General features: G+C 33.0%; 1 protein-coding gene across 1 annotated transcript in view; it reads left to right on the top strand.

Moving 5' to 3' along the window:
* wds (WD repeat-containing protein wds) overlaps window positions 1-15,926 on the top strand; it is a 58,653-nt gene extending 42,727 nt beyond the window's left edge. The window contains exons 6-8 of the mRNA XM_089095148.1: window positions 4,289-4,520; window positions 12,795-12,882; window positions 15,687-15,926. Of these exons, the coding sequence (XP_088951274.1) occupies window positions 4,289-4,520; window positions 12,795-12,882; window positions 15,687-15,787 (421 nt within the window). The 3' untranslated portion in view covers window positions 15,788-15,926. The remainder of the gene's footprint in view (window positions 1-4,288; window positions 4,521-12,794; window positions 12,883-15,686) is intronic.
* The last annotated feature ends 449 nt before the right edge of the window (window positions 15,927-16,375 follow it).

Raw genomic sequence — 16,375 nt, 5'->3', positions numbered from 1 at the left:
TTCAAAAGACAGATTATTTTCGTTTGTATTACTTTCTCTGTGGCTGCTCAATTATTGCATATGAGGGGGGAGACTTCCCCCCACCACTGTTTACGCTAAGGTTTCAGTTTTTATCTCAAGGCTTAAAAATGAACGCAACGCGATAAAAGTATAACTAAAAATAACATATATAGAATAATATATGCACACAACACGGAACAATTAATCAGAATTGCATATTATGAGTTGAGGCTCACCCAAATCATGGGCCAGGGGGCTCACCATTCCACAATCTATGAAAACAATCCTGCAATAACTAAAAATATAAAGTATTTTTGAGTATTTTAACGTCTTCCACAACTCAAACGGTCCAACATTCTACAGCCCAAATTGTCTCTCTAATCTCCTAAATCGGGAATGGAGGAGATAAGTGAAGTCCACCCCGTATTGGATGAGTCTCCAACCTCCCACTCCCCCTCTCCTACTTTCTACGCTAAAGTTTTCTTCTTTATGCCAATTACGCTGCCCCCACCCCAAAGACTTTAATAAGGTAAAGTTTTGTATGGGAAGAACACATAGTGAATCTATTATAAAATACTTAAAATTACAGCCATACTTAAAATAAGGTTAAAATACATATTTTGCGATAAATGCTAAATTATTGTGGCACAAAAAATCCGAAAACTGATCAAAATGATCCTGTTCTTTCTGCATCAACAAATGGAATAACCTAGCTACTGTTTTTAGAAGCTATTATTTCGATCCATTCATTGTTTGCGTGAAAAAATCAGGTTTGATTTTTCAGAGGCATGTAATTAAGCTGTCTTTAGCAAAGGTCATAATTCTTCAATGTTTTATTATTATTAATTAAAAAAAACCATACATAAAAAAAGTTTTCTAAGAAGAGTAAAGAGCCATATTGAACTCAGGACCAGCTGAAATTAATTACTATTATAGTTAAAACTCAAAAAGACCAGAAATTGCTGTTAAAGAATAAACAAACCCCGAACGAACAGAAATTAAAATTAACTATCTTACAAACATATAGATAACCGTTGCAAACATAAATAAATGAATAAATCTTATATAGCTTCAATATTTTTTATTACTTTCCCCCCCAGAGCTGCTTTATATGCAAGGATTAAAAATACCATTTTGTTAAAAATAGTTGAAAGGTTAAGTAACAAAACTCTGGCGTCGGAAAAACCCCCCAGGGCCAAGGGGCAGGAAGGTATTCTCGTATCAGCTTCAGAGATGGCTCATTTGATTGGAAATTGGAAATTCTAGTTCAGCTGTTAAGAGTCAAAATTTATCGAAGGGCAAATAACCCCCCCCCACACGCCCTTTTCCCCCACCCCTTCCTTTGAACTAATTCTGTTTATACCTGAAGACCCAATGAGAGTTAGAATGTTTTGGTATGAACACACACCTATTAGGCAACTGCTCTCCTCCCTAACAAGGAAAGAAACAGAGAGTGTATGACAGTGGCGGATCCAGGGGAAGGGTGAGGCGGCGCCCCCCCCCCATAACGTAGTCTAAAGTAATGTAATTTACTTAATTAATGCAAGATTGTTTTAATTAAACTTGCTATTTTTTCAATCCATTCATTGTTGTCAATCGCTGTCCACAAGTTATGCAAGCTGTCTATTGTTCATATATAAGGTTTATATCAAAGAGGTAATCGTATAGACTTTGAAAAAAGCCTCATTCGATTTCAATTAAAAGTTCTAGATCAGTTTTTTAAACTCAAGAATAATCGAACAGTAAACAACCCCCCCCCCTCAGGCAATAGAAACTTGTAACTTTTTGCGATCAAAAACAAACAAAATTAATTAAAAAAAACTGTCCGAAAAACAAGTTTTCAAAGAAGAGAAAAGGCAATTTTAAATTTCAGATTTTCAGATGAAAACAGATGTTTAAATTCAAAAATAAAACGACCAAAATCTACTATTTAAGAATAAATGATACTCAACACGAATAAAAATTCAATAAACAGTAATAGGAAAAAACATACCACAAGTATTAATATAAATGAATAAATAGATCTTAAAGTGAGTAATGCTTTAAATCAAGTTTGAATCGAATAAAAATAACTACAAACAAGAGTTTGGGTATCGCCTCACTGCAGAAGCCTAAAACCTACTGCGTCATAGGCGCTTTACTGAAAACGAATTATATTACAAATGTTTACTTTTTTTCTTAATATTGAAAATAAATATTAAAATTACAATCAAATATTTAACTGATGAGCTTTCAGCAATTAATATCATTATACATAAAATATTCAGTTTAATTTATTAGTTCTTTCCAAGATTGGTCAAGACAAATATAGTTTCACTACAAACAAAATTGGATACTGCCTCCTTCTTTAACTGCAAAAACCTAAAGCCTTCTACGTCATTAGCGCTTCACTGAAAACGAATTATTCGTATATTACAAATTTATCATTTTCCAGTTCTTATGGCATTGAAAATGAAAATAAAAATTGCAGTGAGAAAAAAAAAAAATCTTGAACGGATGGATCCTTCAACAATTTATACCATTGTATATCTAACATTGAATTTGATTTTATTTATACTTTCCAAGACTGTTCAAGACTCATATAGTTTTCAGTAAGGCGCCAACTCTTGTTTGTAGTTATTTTTATTCGATTCAAACTTGATTTGCATATTCAATTTAAGTTTCACTTGTTTTAAGATTTATTTATTCATTTACATTAACATATATTGTATGTTTGTTCGCATCACAGTTCATATAATTATCCAGTATGATCATTCTCTATCTCACCCATTATAAAAACCCGGACCGGGGTGCGAGTGCTCCGGAGAACGTTTTTGCAGATATAAACATAAGCGAAGTCAGATCTTTTCATGGGTAGACAAGTCAGACTGTGATCTAATCGGAAACAAGTGGAAACCCGCTATTACGAATAATGCACTTTGTTGGAAACAATCGGAAACAGACTAACCCGCATTCCCGTTTAAGCTTGATTTTCATATTCAATCTAAGCATTACTCGCTTTAAGATCTATTTATTCATTTATGTTATTACTTGTTGTATGTTTTTTGCTATGATTGTTTATTTAATTTCTGTTCGTTTTGCGTTTCATTTATTCTTTAATAGTAATTTCTGGTCGTTTTGAGTTTGAATTTTAACAGGTATTTGTATCTCCTGGCCTTAAGTTTAAAATGCCCTTTACTTTTCTTTGAAAAACTTATTTTTCGGAAAGTTTTTTTTTAATTAATCTCAAGAAGTGGTGTATAACAGAGCATTGTCACTTTACGTCCTAATAAGAATTATGTTTGCTTTGCCTACGGATTCTTTTTTTTTATATTTCCGCAAAATTCCCTATATTAGCAGACATTTTCAGAAACAGTAAAAGTTAACCATTCAAGGTTACATACTTCTTTGCATATCCATCACTAACTGGATTTCCGTGCAAGGCTTGTTTACTAATGTCATTAAAAAAAATTAAAAAGTTAAGGCTTCTTGGAGGCCCTTTAAGGGGATTCGATACCTTAAAGGATGAACCTATCTCGTGTATTATAGACTTTTTTAGTTTGTATGGCCAAACTGTTTAGAGTTGATTCGGCTGTCTTGTCCTAAAACGGAAAGCTTGGATCTGGCAACACATAGTTTCCTGGAATCTTAGAAGACCCTCTAACTTTCCCGCTTTTATGCTGAAGATACAAATATTTAGACTTAATGAAACGCATGATTAAAAACCGTAATCTTTTCTGTCAACGGAGGAAATTTTCTTTTTTTTCTATAAAAATAGCATAATTTAGCGTTCGCTTTTGAGTGCTACGATATCTATTTAAATAAGTGAATACGAAAACAAATTTTGAAGTTCGTAAAAGGAGAGTTCCTTAGAATATTCTAGCCTAGGCCTACCTGCTAAAGTCAACTCAAAAGGAAGTATCATTAGAGTGACTTGTGACTGCTTTGGGATTTCCCCGTTTTCTACATGCCTTGATTGAAAGCCTTGCTGATAGAGGATGTATATTTTTTGTATTTACATAGTATAGACAGTGCCTTGCTTGGCAATTATTTAAAGATTACCCGTTTTTCTTTATTTGAAACTAGCCTCTTGTTAGCTCCTTGAAATATTGATAAATTTAAGATCCCCTATCAATGTTCGCCAAGGTTGCTTTGGAAGTTCCCTAGGGTATTTGGAAAATTCGCTAATAGTTCCTTTGTCTTTGAGATGGTCAGCCGACTCTGAGCCTCGCAGAATTATTTTTAAAGTATCAATTCCTTGAACTGGCTTATTAAGCTAATGTTTTTCTAATTTTAATTTCTGTTTTAGTCGGATATGGGACACAGCCTCTGGTCAGTGTTTGAAAACGCTGATTGATGATGACAACCCTCCTGTTTCTTTTGTCAAATTTTCTCCGAACGGAAAGTACATACTGGCAGCAACGCTAGACAACACGTTAAAATTATGGGACTACAACAAAGGAAAGTGTCTGAAGCTGTACAGTAGCCATAGAAATGAAAAATATTGTATATTTGCAAATTTCTCTGTCACTGGTGGAAAGGTATCCTTTTTTATCATTTTATTTGTCAATAAGTTATTTTATGTTACAGTGTTGTAGGGATTCTTTTTCATAGAAGAAGATCTGTTCAAAAAAAGAAAGAAAAAAAACTTTCAGAATTAGACAACCAAAAAATATTACTGTGGCATTTCCTTGAACATGTGGTGGAAATTCTGTTCAATAAGGGGAAAACTCTAAAGCTGTACAGTAGCCTTATAAATGAAAAGTATTTCATATTTGTTAATCTCTCCGTCTCTGCTTTCAATTTTATCATATTATCGGATAAATTACCTTATTTTCCTGGATTCCATTATTCTTTAAATTCCATTGTTATCTATACTTTATATTCCAATATCCTTTAAGAATCAAATTCGGTCAAAAGCCGCCCCCCTCCTTGAAAAATTAGAAAAGCTGAAAAAAAAGTCTTGTATTTCATTCAACGTTAAGTGGCATGGGTAATATAAAGCGGTTTAACAATTCTAAAGGTAGAATTTTGATAAGATAAAGTATTACAATTAGATTCCTCATTTTATGCTCTTTCCATGTATCATGGTCCCTTTTCTGACAATGCAGCCCCCCTCGTCCCTGGTGGCCCTAGTTATAGCCATAGGATATATGAAAAACTAAAAGAACACATTAAAACAGTGATATTCTTACTTTATTACACTCAGGATGTTTCTATTAATCGGATTATTATGTTTCGTTCTATTGCTATCCAATTTTTTAAACCATTTCAAATAACATTTTTGTCCAATATTGCTTTTAACCTGAGTTTCGCTGAGACTGAAAAAAAAATGCTTTAAGGAAGAGCCTTTGATGTATTGTGAGCTTAAATTAATTGAGGAATATTTTGACAGGGCTGCATGTGGGACCGTTGAAGGGGGGGGGCACCTTTTTAGAAAAGTGAGTGGGATATTTAGAAACACTCATGTTATCTTGTTTTATCATTATAATTTTTACCTTTCAGCAATTGTTTTATAGATTTGACTTGTTTTACCTTTCATCACTCGGTGTCAACCTTGTTATCGGTGGCCTTATTTCTCTATTTAATTAGTAATGTCGGTAACTCTTAGCCAACCACCGATAAAAAGCCAATCACCGATGAAAAGTAAAGAATTTAGTGCTACTTTTTTAATCTTATTAGCATATTAGTGGCCAAGTACTCTGGTATTTCACCCCAACCAGGGGAAAGGTATAGGCTCTATTGTGGGGAAGGTGATTGAAAATACTGCATATTCGGGAATTTCTCTGTCCCCGCTGCTTCACAATACTTTCTGTTTATCAATTAGGTAAATCAGTTTATTTCGTAGTATTGTTTTGGTTTGGGGGGCATTTTCATGAAACAAATTGGTGTTAAAAAAAACGCCTGCCCCCAGCAATCTTAGAAAATCAGAAGAGCTGGAATGTTCCGCTAGATTTTATTGAGTAGTAGCTTTCCACTTTAAGAAGGGGGGATGTCTGAGGCTATAGAGTTGCCATGGAAGTAAAAAATATCGTTTATCTGGAAATTTTTCCTTCATTAGAGGAAAGGGCTCAATTTCGTCTTATTGTCTATATTAATTACATGAGTTACCTCACACTGTAGTATTGTAGAGGAGGGAGGACCATCGTCGAAGAATAGAATTTCTGCGTAGAACTCTTCCATGCCCCTTGAAAAAGCACAAAAGTATGGCCTGAGAATGCAGGGTTGATGTCTCAAACAGGGGCGGATCTAGACTAAAATATTGGGGGAGGCCCAATGTGACAAGGGCTCCAATTAGCTAAATATTAGGGGGGGGGCAATGCCACAAAGGTGCCGAAAATTGACCAAATTGACAAATTTATTATAAAAAGAAAAAGAAAAAAACAGGATAAGAAGGCGCCAGAAAAAATCTTGGGGGGGGGTCCCCCTGGCTCTCGCCTGGATCTGTCAGTGATCTCATGCCACTTTTAAGGGTATTCCACTTTGGGAAATGTGAAAATCCATAGAGTGCCCATAGGAATTGAAATAATTGTTCTTTTGTATATTTCCCTGGCACTGGTGGAAAATAGACTCATTTTGTCATGATTTCTATGTATTTATTAGAAACAAGGCCCCGATGTTTTACCAATGTAGTGATTACAGGATCATTCTCTTAGAAGGAAATTTTTCAAGAGGAATTATGCTCCCCTCTCTTATTTGAAAAATCACAAAAAAAAATATTACCATAAAATATATTACCTTTATTAATTAAAATTGCATCAAAAATATATCCTTATTATCTTAAAAATGTCTGTTGTTCCTGACCAGTCGCAAATACATCACTCAGAAACGGATGATTTCGAAAGCTGATGTCTGTCACTTTTGGAAGTGTTTCATACTTTAACATAATTTGTAACCATAATGTAATAAATTGCAAATATAAAAAAACAGACATGCACATATCATAAAGAGGTAAATATTAGTAGATTAAAAGAATTGGAATAGAATACTTTCAAAAACAAAAAATATATCCAATATGTTAGCTATTTTACAAAATGTAATATAAAAGTTTTGTGAAAGAAGAGGTGGGTAAAATAAGAAGTGTGCTTTTTCCATGCGCCTTAAAAAAGCACAAAAGTATGGTCTGGGAATAAAGGGATTGCATCTCATGGCACTTTTAAGGGTATTCCACTTCAACAAAGGGAAATGTGAAAATACATAGTGCCCATAGGAATTGAAATAACTGTTCTTTTGTAAATTAGTATTGTAGTGGTTACAGGAGTATTCACTAAGAAAGGAATTTTTAAAAAAGAATTATGCTCCTCTCCCCTATTTGAAATACCTAAAAACTATTACCATAAAGTATATTATCTTAATTAAAATTACATTATTACTATTTTTATTAATATGTCTGTTGTTTCTTTCGACTTGCAAAAGTGTCACTCGGAAACGGAAGATTTTGAAAGCTGATGTCTCTCACTTTTGAAAGTGTTTCGTGTTTTAACGTAATTTGTAACCATGATGTAACGAATTACGAATATATATAAAAAAAAGAAATGCAAATATTAAATTCAGATTAAAAGAAGTGGAATAGAATGTTTTCAAAAACAAAAAGAATATGTAATATGTTATCTATTTTACAAAATGCAATATAAAAATTTTGTAAAGAAGAGGTGAGTGATTGCGATTGTCAATTTCTTGCAAAAGTTTACAATTCATTGGTACAACTTCATATCCCTACTCTTCTCATTATAAAGCTATAATTTGTAAAATATTTCTACAACAACATTGGTGATATAGATCTATATGTTTGGTTACAAATAATGATTACTTTTACGGTCAATAGGAAGGTCAGGAAATTACAGTTTGGTACAGTCAATTGGAAGTCAGCGCAGTCAATAGGAAATTAGATAAATCGGCTTCAGACAGGTCACATTGGCACTAACAGGGACTTCAGTGCCAAAGACTTTTATAATATGATTTAAGTTATCACTTGATTGTTTGCTTCGTCTATTTTTGTGTTTACTTGAAGATAGTTGTGCTTATCTCATTTTTAACAAATATTTTAAAAAATTGCATATCTGCCTACGCTGTATTATGTTGTCTAAAACAATGATCTAGCCTATTATTACAATTTCCAGAGGAAATTTATAGCTTAAAATTGAATTTCAGATTAAAAAGATCAAAACTAAGAAAAGCAAGAAATGAAAGATCAGATGTTAACTGTCTGTAGGTGATAATTTTTTTTCTGATATAGGCTTCTAAATTATAAAAAAAATTAAGGAGAAATTTACATTTTAAATTAAATTTCAGCGTAAAAAGCCAAAAAAAGATAAACGGTGAAAAATAGCTAAAGTTCAAACTATCAAAAGACAGAAGTTTGTTTTTCACCCAACGCAGAAAAACAAATAGAATTTCTTCAAACAGAATGAGAAGAAGCCATACGTCCGGTCAGAAGAAACAGGGATTCATTGAGGGTTAAAGAACAAAACTTTGAATAGAGTGGGAGAAAGAAGTTTGCACAGCAATGTTGACCACAAGTGGTTTAATTTACAGTTATTAGTCAGCAATGGTAGGGTAACAAAACAAATTGCCTTTTCTGTGTAGACATACCCTTTTTATAACCTGGATGCTCATAATTTCTTTTGGTTTGGTTTAATATGTCTTTAAACAATCCCTTAATTTTCACTTTAAAACTCTTAGTCTTTCCGAATACACCCAGAATCAAACATCCCCCTTTTCCTAATGATAAATCCTTCACGAGAACAGAGCAAATCGCATAATCTAAAGTTTTTGTCATGAGAAACTGTGGGACGATTGCGTCCCCGGGGGCAAATTTACTAGATTTTGACAATTTTTAGCTTAATCAATTTTTAAAGATTTTGAACAGCAATGAAGGAAGGGAGAATCTAAAAAGAGTAAGGGTGGCAAGCTGCTCACTGATAGCTCTTCAACATCTTCCTTAGCATCCCCTGAAATTTTCAACACAATACCGTCAGTCGTTTCTTAGTTATTCCTGATCCATCCTTTTGACACCCAGCATGCATACAGTGTGTTTTATTTTGTTCAGCATCTATCTCAAAAGCTGTGGGGGTTAAGTCAACCCTCTTTGCATAATTATTTAACCCTTAGACTATTTTGAAAAAGATGGAAATTTCAAAATTTTGATGGAATGCTTTTGGAAGAGCAACAAAAAGGGGATGGGACGTGGGTGGGCAGCCTTCCAACGAGTTTCAACACCCCCTCAACATGCCCTGAAATTTTTAACTCAATGCACTTACCCGTTCTTAAAATATTGCAGACTCCTTTTTAATAAACTGGATGCACGTAGTGCCTTTTGATTTAGTTTAACATACCTTTAAACATCCTTCAAAGTTTCGCCTTAATATCTTTAGCCTTTTTGGAAGCACCAAAAATAAAAAATTTCTCCTGTTTCATAATGATGAATCCTGCATTTAATCAATGGATAAATTGTATAGTTACCGTCCTTGCCCCGAGTTTTTGGGGACATGGCATCCCTTAGGCATAGACCATAGTGCCTTGATCGTGTTTGGCATTCTTTCAGCATTTAAAAAAAAATTCCTTAATACCCTAAGCCTTTTTGAAGACCTAGGATCAAGCGTGCCATTTTTCAAATAAAAAACCTAATATGTTAAAAATTAAGAACTTGCATAACTTATAGCCCTTGCCTCGGGGATTTGGGTGGATAGTCAGTCCCGAGGGTATTTTATTGGACTAATTTGTACAAAATTTGTACAGGATATTTGCTATCTCAAAATTTTAATCGGATTAGATCGGAGAAAAGGGCGAGGGGAGGGGTCTGGTTGCCTTCCGATCACCTCTGAGTGTTGAAAAGGCAAAAGAACTTTTGATTTCCGATCAAATCAGCCCACCCCCCCCCCCCCATAATTTATATGACCATAGAAAAACCTTATATTTAAGCAATAAGCAACTATCATTGCTTACACCCCTTTTTCTTGGGGGCTCTGGTGGGTTTTGTCAGCCTCGGAGACATAGTTATTTGACCTTTGGACTATTTTGAACAAAATGGCTATCTCAAAATTTTGGTCAGATGCATTTGGCGGAAAAGGGCGTTGGGGGGCTGGTTGCCCTCCGGTCACATTTGACTCTTAAAAGGGGCACTAGAACTTTCAATTTCTAACCGAATTTACCACCGCTCCAAAGTTTATATGATCACCTCTTCCCTATGAAGTGACCCTGAAAAAAAAATGTTCTGTTATTGTGTTGCCCCTAAAATGGGGCCCTATATCAGACATATGTGTATAGCGACAGTTTGTTTACAGCTGATCCTCACTTCTGTTTTTCATTATTTTTGCTTTGAAATTCAATTTTAAAATATGAATTTGTTTTTATCATTTGATAAAAACAAGTTCAAATTTATCATTTATCCTTTTTACCATTCAGTGTTAAAATGTATATTTCTTTTGACATTTTGTTGTAATATAGTTCTCTGCATTAGGCATCTTTGGTAAGTACAGACTACGTACAGCTGATCCTTTCTTTTTTTAATTTGAATATTTTTACTCCGAAATTCACTTTTGAAACGTAAATTCATTTTAACATCTTTTTATAATATTTTGCCATATATCAGACATATTTGTCCAGTTACACACCATTTACAGCTGATTTTCCCTTTTGTTTTTAATTCTATTTTTTTGTACTTTGATTTCAATTATAAAAATTAAATTTATTTGACATTTTGCTGATTTGGCTGATTCCCACTTTTTTTAATTTAATTTGATTGCATTTCTTGGATATTCTTTTATAATATAGTACACTATGTCAGACATATTTTTCAGCTACAAACTGTTTACGGTTTTTATTTTTCTTATTTATTTTTACGTTGAAACTAAATTTTAAAATGCAAATATGTTTTGAAGTTTCGTTCCGAAGTAGGACTCTATATACGTTATATGGTTGAATTAAAATCAAGTATTTTGCTGGCATCAAGACATGGCTAATTGTAGAAAAGGCCAAGACAGACAGTCCGAGTGATTGAGGCAAATCTGGGATTAGTCCTTTTTAGGATTGTATAAAAATGATGTAATTTCATTTGTTGATAGATAAGTCCATCCATCATCCATCCATAGGTCACTCATAGGGCAGAACTAAGGTAGATAGTCATACAATTAAGGGATGAAAGATTGGGTTGATCTTGGGTTGACGCGTCACGGACAATGTCAACTGGACTTGTATATAAAGTCTTGGACTGAATTTGGTTGGACTTATAGGCGGCGAACAAGTGAAACCTAGGCCTAATAGGCTTGGTCCCTTGTAGTCTAAAGGTGGAAAACCGTGTCATAGGATTGACACATGACCAACAAGTCCCCTGGACTTGTAGGCAATTAGTAGGGCCGTTCTTTTGCTCTAAGATCCTACATATAAGATCTTACATCTTTCTGCAAAGATTTCCGTTCTTTGTTCATCTTTGTTCTAAGATCTTGCAGCTCACTGATGTTAGCGAATAGTATGACAGACGCCATTTTCTGCTATATAGAACAATGATGAGAGAACTTTGATGATATACTCATCATTGTTCTTAGACGGTTGATAAGAGCAGAATGACGAAAGACTTTTGCAAAAAAAAAACGCTATAAGATATAAGATCTTAGTGCTAAGATTTCATTTTTAAGCTTTCTTTTTCAAAAGATGCAAGATCTTAGCACAAAGATGAGTAAAAGAAACTGCCTTAGTGAGACCTACTGTTTTCCAAGTCTTTTGTTAAATGGCATGGGTAAATGGCGGAAATACGTCGCATTATTAAGAATCGTCTAATTGTTTTGCTTATATGTCAAATAACGCAAACACCACACTTTTGTCTATCATAAAGCGACAAAAGGTAAAATAATAGTAAAATAAAAAAAAAGACTTAGAATAAAATATAATCGTTAAAAGTACAATCAAAATTTTTAAAATAAACCCAGAATCGTCACTTCACGCAGGCACAGCTAGGACTCGTAAAACTTAAATTGAATATTTTGGCTATATATCCAAGAGCCATACATGGCAAAGCGCAAATATAAATAAAGTAAGACTTAAAATAAAATGCGATCATTAAAACTAAAACAAAAATTTTGAAATAGTCCCCCAACGATTACTTCAAGGAAGTTCAAATAGGACTCAAAACTCCTGGAAGTAATGATTTTTAGATTGTTTTAAAATTTTCAACTGTAGTTTTAATGATCACATTTTATTGTAATTTTTATTGTAATCGCATATGTTATACGAGGGCCGAGATAACAAGTCATTCTCTTCCGTCAACAAAACGAACAAAAAAGGTGACAAAGAAGGTGCACTACTGTTTTTTTTCGTAATTTTGAATATATTATTTATATATTACATTTAATTTAATCTATTTAATAATTTATTTAATTGTCTATTAAATTTTAAGTTTATTCAATTATAATTCTATATTTAATTTATTTTTTAAATTTAGATTTATTTAAATGTGTTTAAACAAACTTTTAGTTAACATATACTTTCTGTTATTGTTTGTCAGATTGCCTAGTTTTTCACATTTTGGCTAGCGTTATATATTTTTCTCAACATGTCTTATTCAAAAATTAGAATTGCACAATAATTTTTGCATTGAGTGCAGTGTTGCCAAAGATGTACGAAAAATTTTGCCAAAATATCTCAGCTTTGCCGAGGATGGCTCTTGGATATATAGATGAAATATTCATTTGAATTGTCTGTTTTGTTATCTTATTGTTTGTGCCCTGTTATTTTACATGCTGTTGTCCGCTTTATATGTCCGCTATAAAGATAACTGACAATCGGTCAAAATTATAAAAATGAACTTCATTATATTTCAGTGGATTGTTTCTGGCTCTGAAGATAACTGTGTTTATATCTGGAATTTACAAACAAAGGAGATAGTTCAAAAGCTGCAAGGGCATACAGGTATCTAGCTGATTTTGTTCATGTATTTCAATTCTTTGTACTTATATGTTATAGCGCCTATGTTATAATTCTACGAACTGTTTAACCGGTTTCTTCGTTAATTTCTTTCAGCCTAGCGGGAGACAAGACAAAGACAAGTGACAGAATATATGGAAAATATATAATTTGGGCTATACATTTACACATTAGGAGCGGTGGTGGTAAAGTATTTGGAAGGTGTGAAGTTATAAAGCAATTCTTGCTTCATAATATAGAGAATAATTGTACCTAACACATTTTGCATGCAGACCTGCCATACTTTACCCCCTCCCCCCTAATTTGCAAATATATAACCCAAATTATATATTTCCCATCTATTCTGTCAGTTGTCTTGTCTGCCGCTAAACTGAAAGAAACTAACGAAGAAACCGGTTTACAGTTCACAGAATTATAACATAGGCCCTATAAGATATAAGTACCCAATATTTTTTTTTTTATTCTATTGGTTTTAATTTGAGTTCAATTTTAAAATATATATTTTTAAGACAAGATTTGTTGAATTTACTGCCTTTGTTATTAACTAATAAATAAACTAATTTTACCCATTTACGAAATATTTTAAGTTAGCCATTTACAAGGACTTAGACAGTATAAGTTTTATTCTTTTGAGTGCAGTAAAGCTTTCGTGTGTATGGTAAAATTAGAAAGTTTTATTTTTTTGAAAATTTATGATTTAGAAAATTAGAATATTGAATGACAAAATTAGAAATTTGTATGTAAAATTTTTTACCAAAAGACCACTTGTATACAGTAATACATTTTTTGGTGTCTCTTTTACTTCAAAGAAAGATGGTCCAATCCTTTTTTTAAATGGTTTTTATTAAATATCCCAACTAAATGCTGTTTCTAAAAATTCATTCATTAAAAATCCAGTGAAACCCCGGTCTCTTTGCCTGCTTTACCTTTAGATCTGCTTTTTGTTTTTTTCCCAGATGGTTAGCTAAATCATTTTGATTTATTATCAGGTTTATTTAAATGTGTTGAAACAAACTTTTAGTTAACACGTACTTTCAGTTATCGTTTGTCAGATTGCCAAGTGTGAGTGAGGTCCACGGAAAGTATGATGAGCCTTATACTTTTGTTAAACCCTGATTTGTAAGGTTTCAAAGAATTTTTGAAGAGGTTTCTTAGTTGTTTTTTTTTTAAATCCAGTATGGCTGAAAATTCATTAAAAATCCAGTGAAACCGTGGTCTCTTTGCCTAAGGACAGAACAGACGCAACGATTTTTGAGCTAAAAACAGCAGTATTATTCAAAACTATCGTATTTTCAACCTGCTTTATAATAAAAGCTGTTTCTAAATTAACGCTACTTCGGGTTGACTTTTAGTGGTTTATTATGCAAGTTGCAGAATTTGACTCAATAGAAATAAAGTTTTTAGACTCTGGATAAAATATACTCACTGTATAAGTCATTTAATCTCACTCTTGTGTGCTGCTCAATGGCTTGGACAAACCAGTTTTTGATCTTGCAATATTCATGTTTTGCAAAGTAAAATTGATGTCATGAAAACACTGCCTCTTCTGTCAAACAGCCCTATTGTTTGCACATTTACGCTCTTAAAGCACTGGAAAACTTTTCCCAGTCACAGTATCCTTCAAAATCAAAATGTATTTCCTGAGAAACGTATCTATAGATGGGTGTCAGAAAATATTGACACCAAGCAGCTTAAGTGTTTGTGACTTTCTTTTGAAGATGCAGTTGTCTTCTTTCTTTCTTACTTCATAATATAGAGAATAATTGTAACCAAAAAATCTTCAAAAGAAAGTTGCCAATTTTCTTTTGAAGATGTAGTTGTCTTCTTTCTTTCTTACTTCATAATATAGAGAATAATTGTAACAAAAAATCTTCAAAAGAAAGTTGCCAACTTTCTTTTGAAGATGTAAATGTAGTTGTTGACGCCAAGCAGCTTATGTGCCTGTAACTTTCTTTTGAAGATGTAGCTGTCTTCTTTCTTTCTTACTTCATAATATAGAGAATAGTTGTACCAAAAATATTCAAAAGAAAGTCGTCAACTTTCTTTTGAAGATGTAGATGTAGTTGTTGGCACCAAGCAGCTCAAGTGTTTGTAACTTTCTTTAGAAGATATAGTTGTCTTTTAGAAACAACTGATTGTTATTCTTTTAATTTTTACAGGTAAAATGTATTATAAAATTCAACTGAATAGATTTGTTTTATTATTTTCGACCTAGAAGGGGTATATGTCCCATGTGACATAGCTCTTTTCGTGCTGACATGTAAGAAAAAAGAGGTGAAATATATAAAATCAGTACCGATGGTAAGAAGGAAAAAACAGTAAAATTTTTTGATTTAGAAATTTTTCGGTATTAAGGTACTTTCTCTTCTGTGAATTTGATGCAATGGGCGGTTCAATAATTGTTCTCGTCCCACATATATATTTTCTGTAAATTCTAGATTACCCAGAAACCCTTTTAGAAGAAGGTTGACGCTTTCACAGTTTACCTCCCTCCTCTGAAGGATTGTTTTCAAATGTTTTAATAAATGATCCTTATGTTTTAAGGATTGTTTTAATATGTTTAGTCCCTCACCTTGTTTGACACCTTTTGGAATCTCCTCTGACAATATTCGTGTGGTATCTTTTAAATTAAAGTTTCTCCTTCGTACAAACTCAACTACAAGTGTCTTTTAGGTGAGGATAGATAAGAGTCTACTTAATATTAATGTATTGGGTTAACGTTTCGTTATTTTACGTTTAAATATATCCGCGTTTATATCACTTTTTTATATTTGTTACTTGTATTTTAGATGTGGTTTTGTGCACGGCTTGCCATCCAACTGAAAACATTATTGCATCGGCAGCACTGGAAAATGATAAAACGATCAAGTTATGGATGAGTGACACATAACCCTTGCAATTCTTTTTTTTATTTAATAACATTTTTGTAAACTTCCCTCCCAATATTTTTTGGCAATTTTTTAATTAACTTTTCTCTTATAGTGTTCTACTGTAGGCACTTTAAATAGAATAAACTATGCCTATATAAGCTCGAAAGAAGTTAGTTTTTAACAATTTAAGAATAGAAATTTATCAAAGGCAGTACAGTAGCGCTGCCTAAGTAAAGGATGAAGTGGGCACAACGCATAATATATTTTCTTTTTCACCAATGCTCTTTGCATGGAGGTAGTTTTTGTAGACACTTCAGACGGGGCTCAATCGATTGGAAATTGTAAGCTCTTGTGTTATTTTTATGAGTCAAAAGTGATTAGAGAGAAGTCAGCCCCCCTCCCACGCACTTTTCTCCCCAAAGACATCGGGTCAAAAGTTTGAGATCAAATCTATGGGAATTTTTGAAAAATAGCCCCAAACCTCACAAATGGCACCAGATTGAAATATAGTAAAGAACGAACCGAAAGGAAGGGGCTTCAAATATGGAATCATACCTAATAAAACATACTTTTGTTTATGAAGATGAAACATTTTTTAAATTGTTTTT

This window comes from Artemia sp. Qi Xiang Cuo, chromosome 10 (genome assembly GCF_049724085.1).
Source record: "Artemia sp. Qi Xiang Cuo chromosome 10, ASM4972408v1, whole genome shotgun sequence".
NCBI classification, from domain to species: domain Eukaryota; kingdom Metazoa; phylum Arthropoda; class Branchiopoda; order Anostraca; family Artemiidae; genus Artemia; species Artemia sp. Qi Xiang Cuo.
This window is presented reverse-complemented; position numbering and strand designations above follow the sequence as displayed.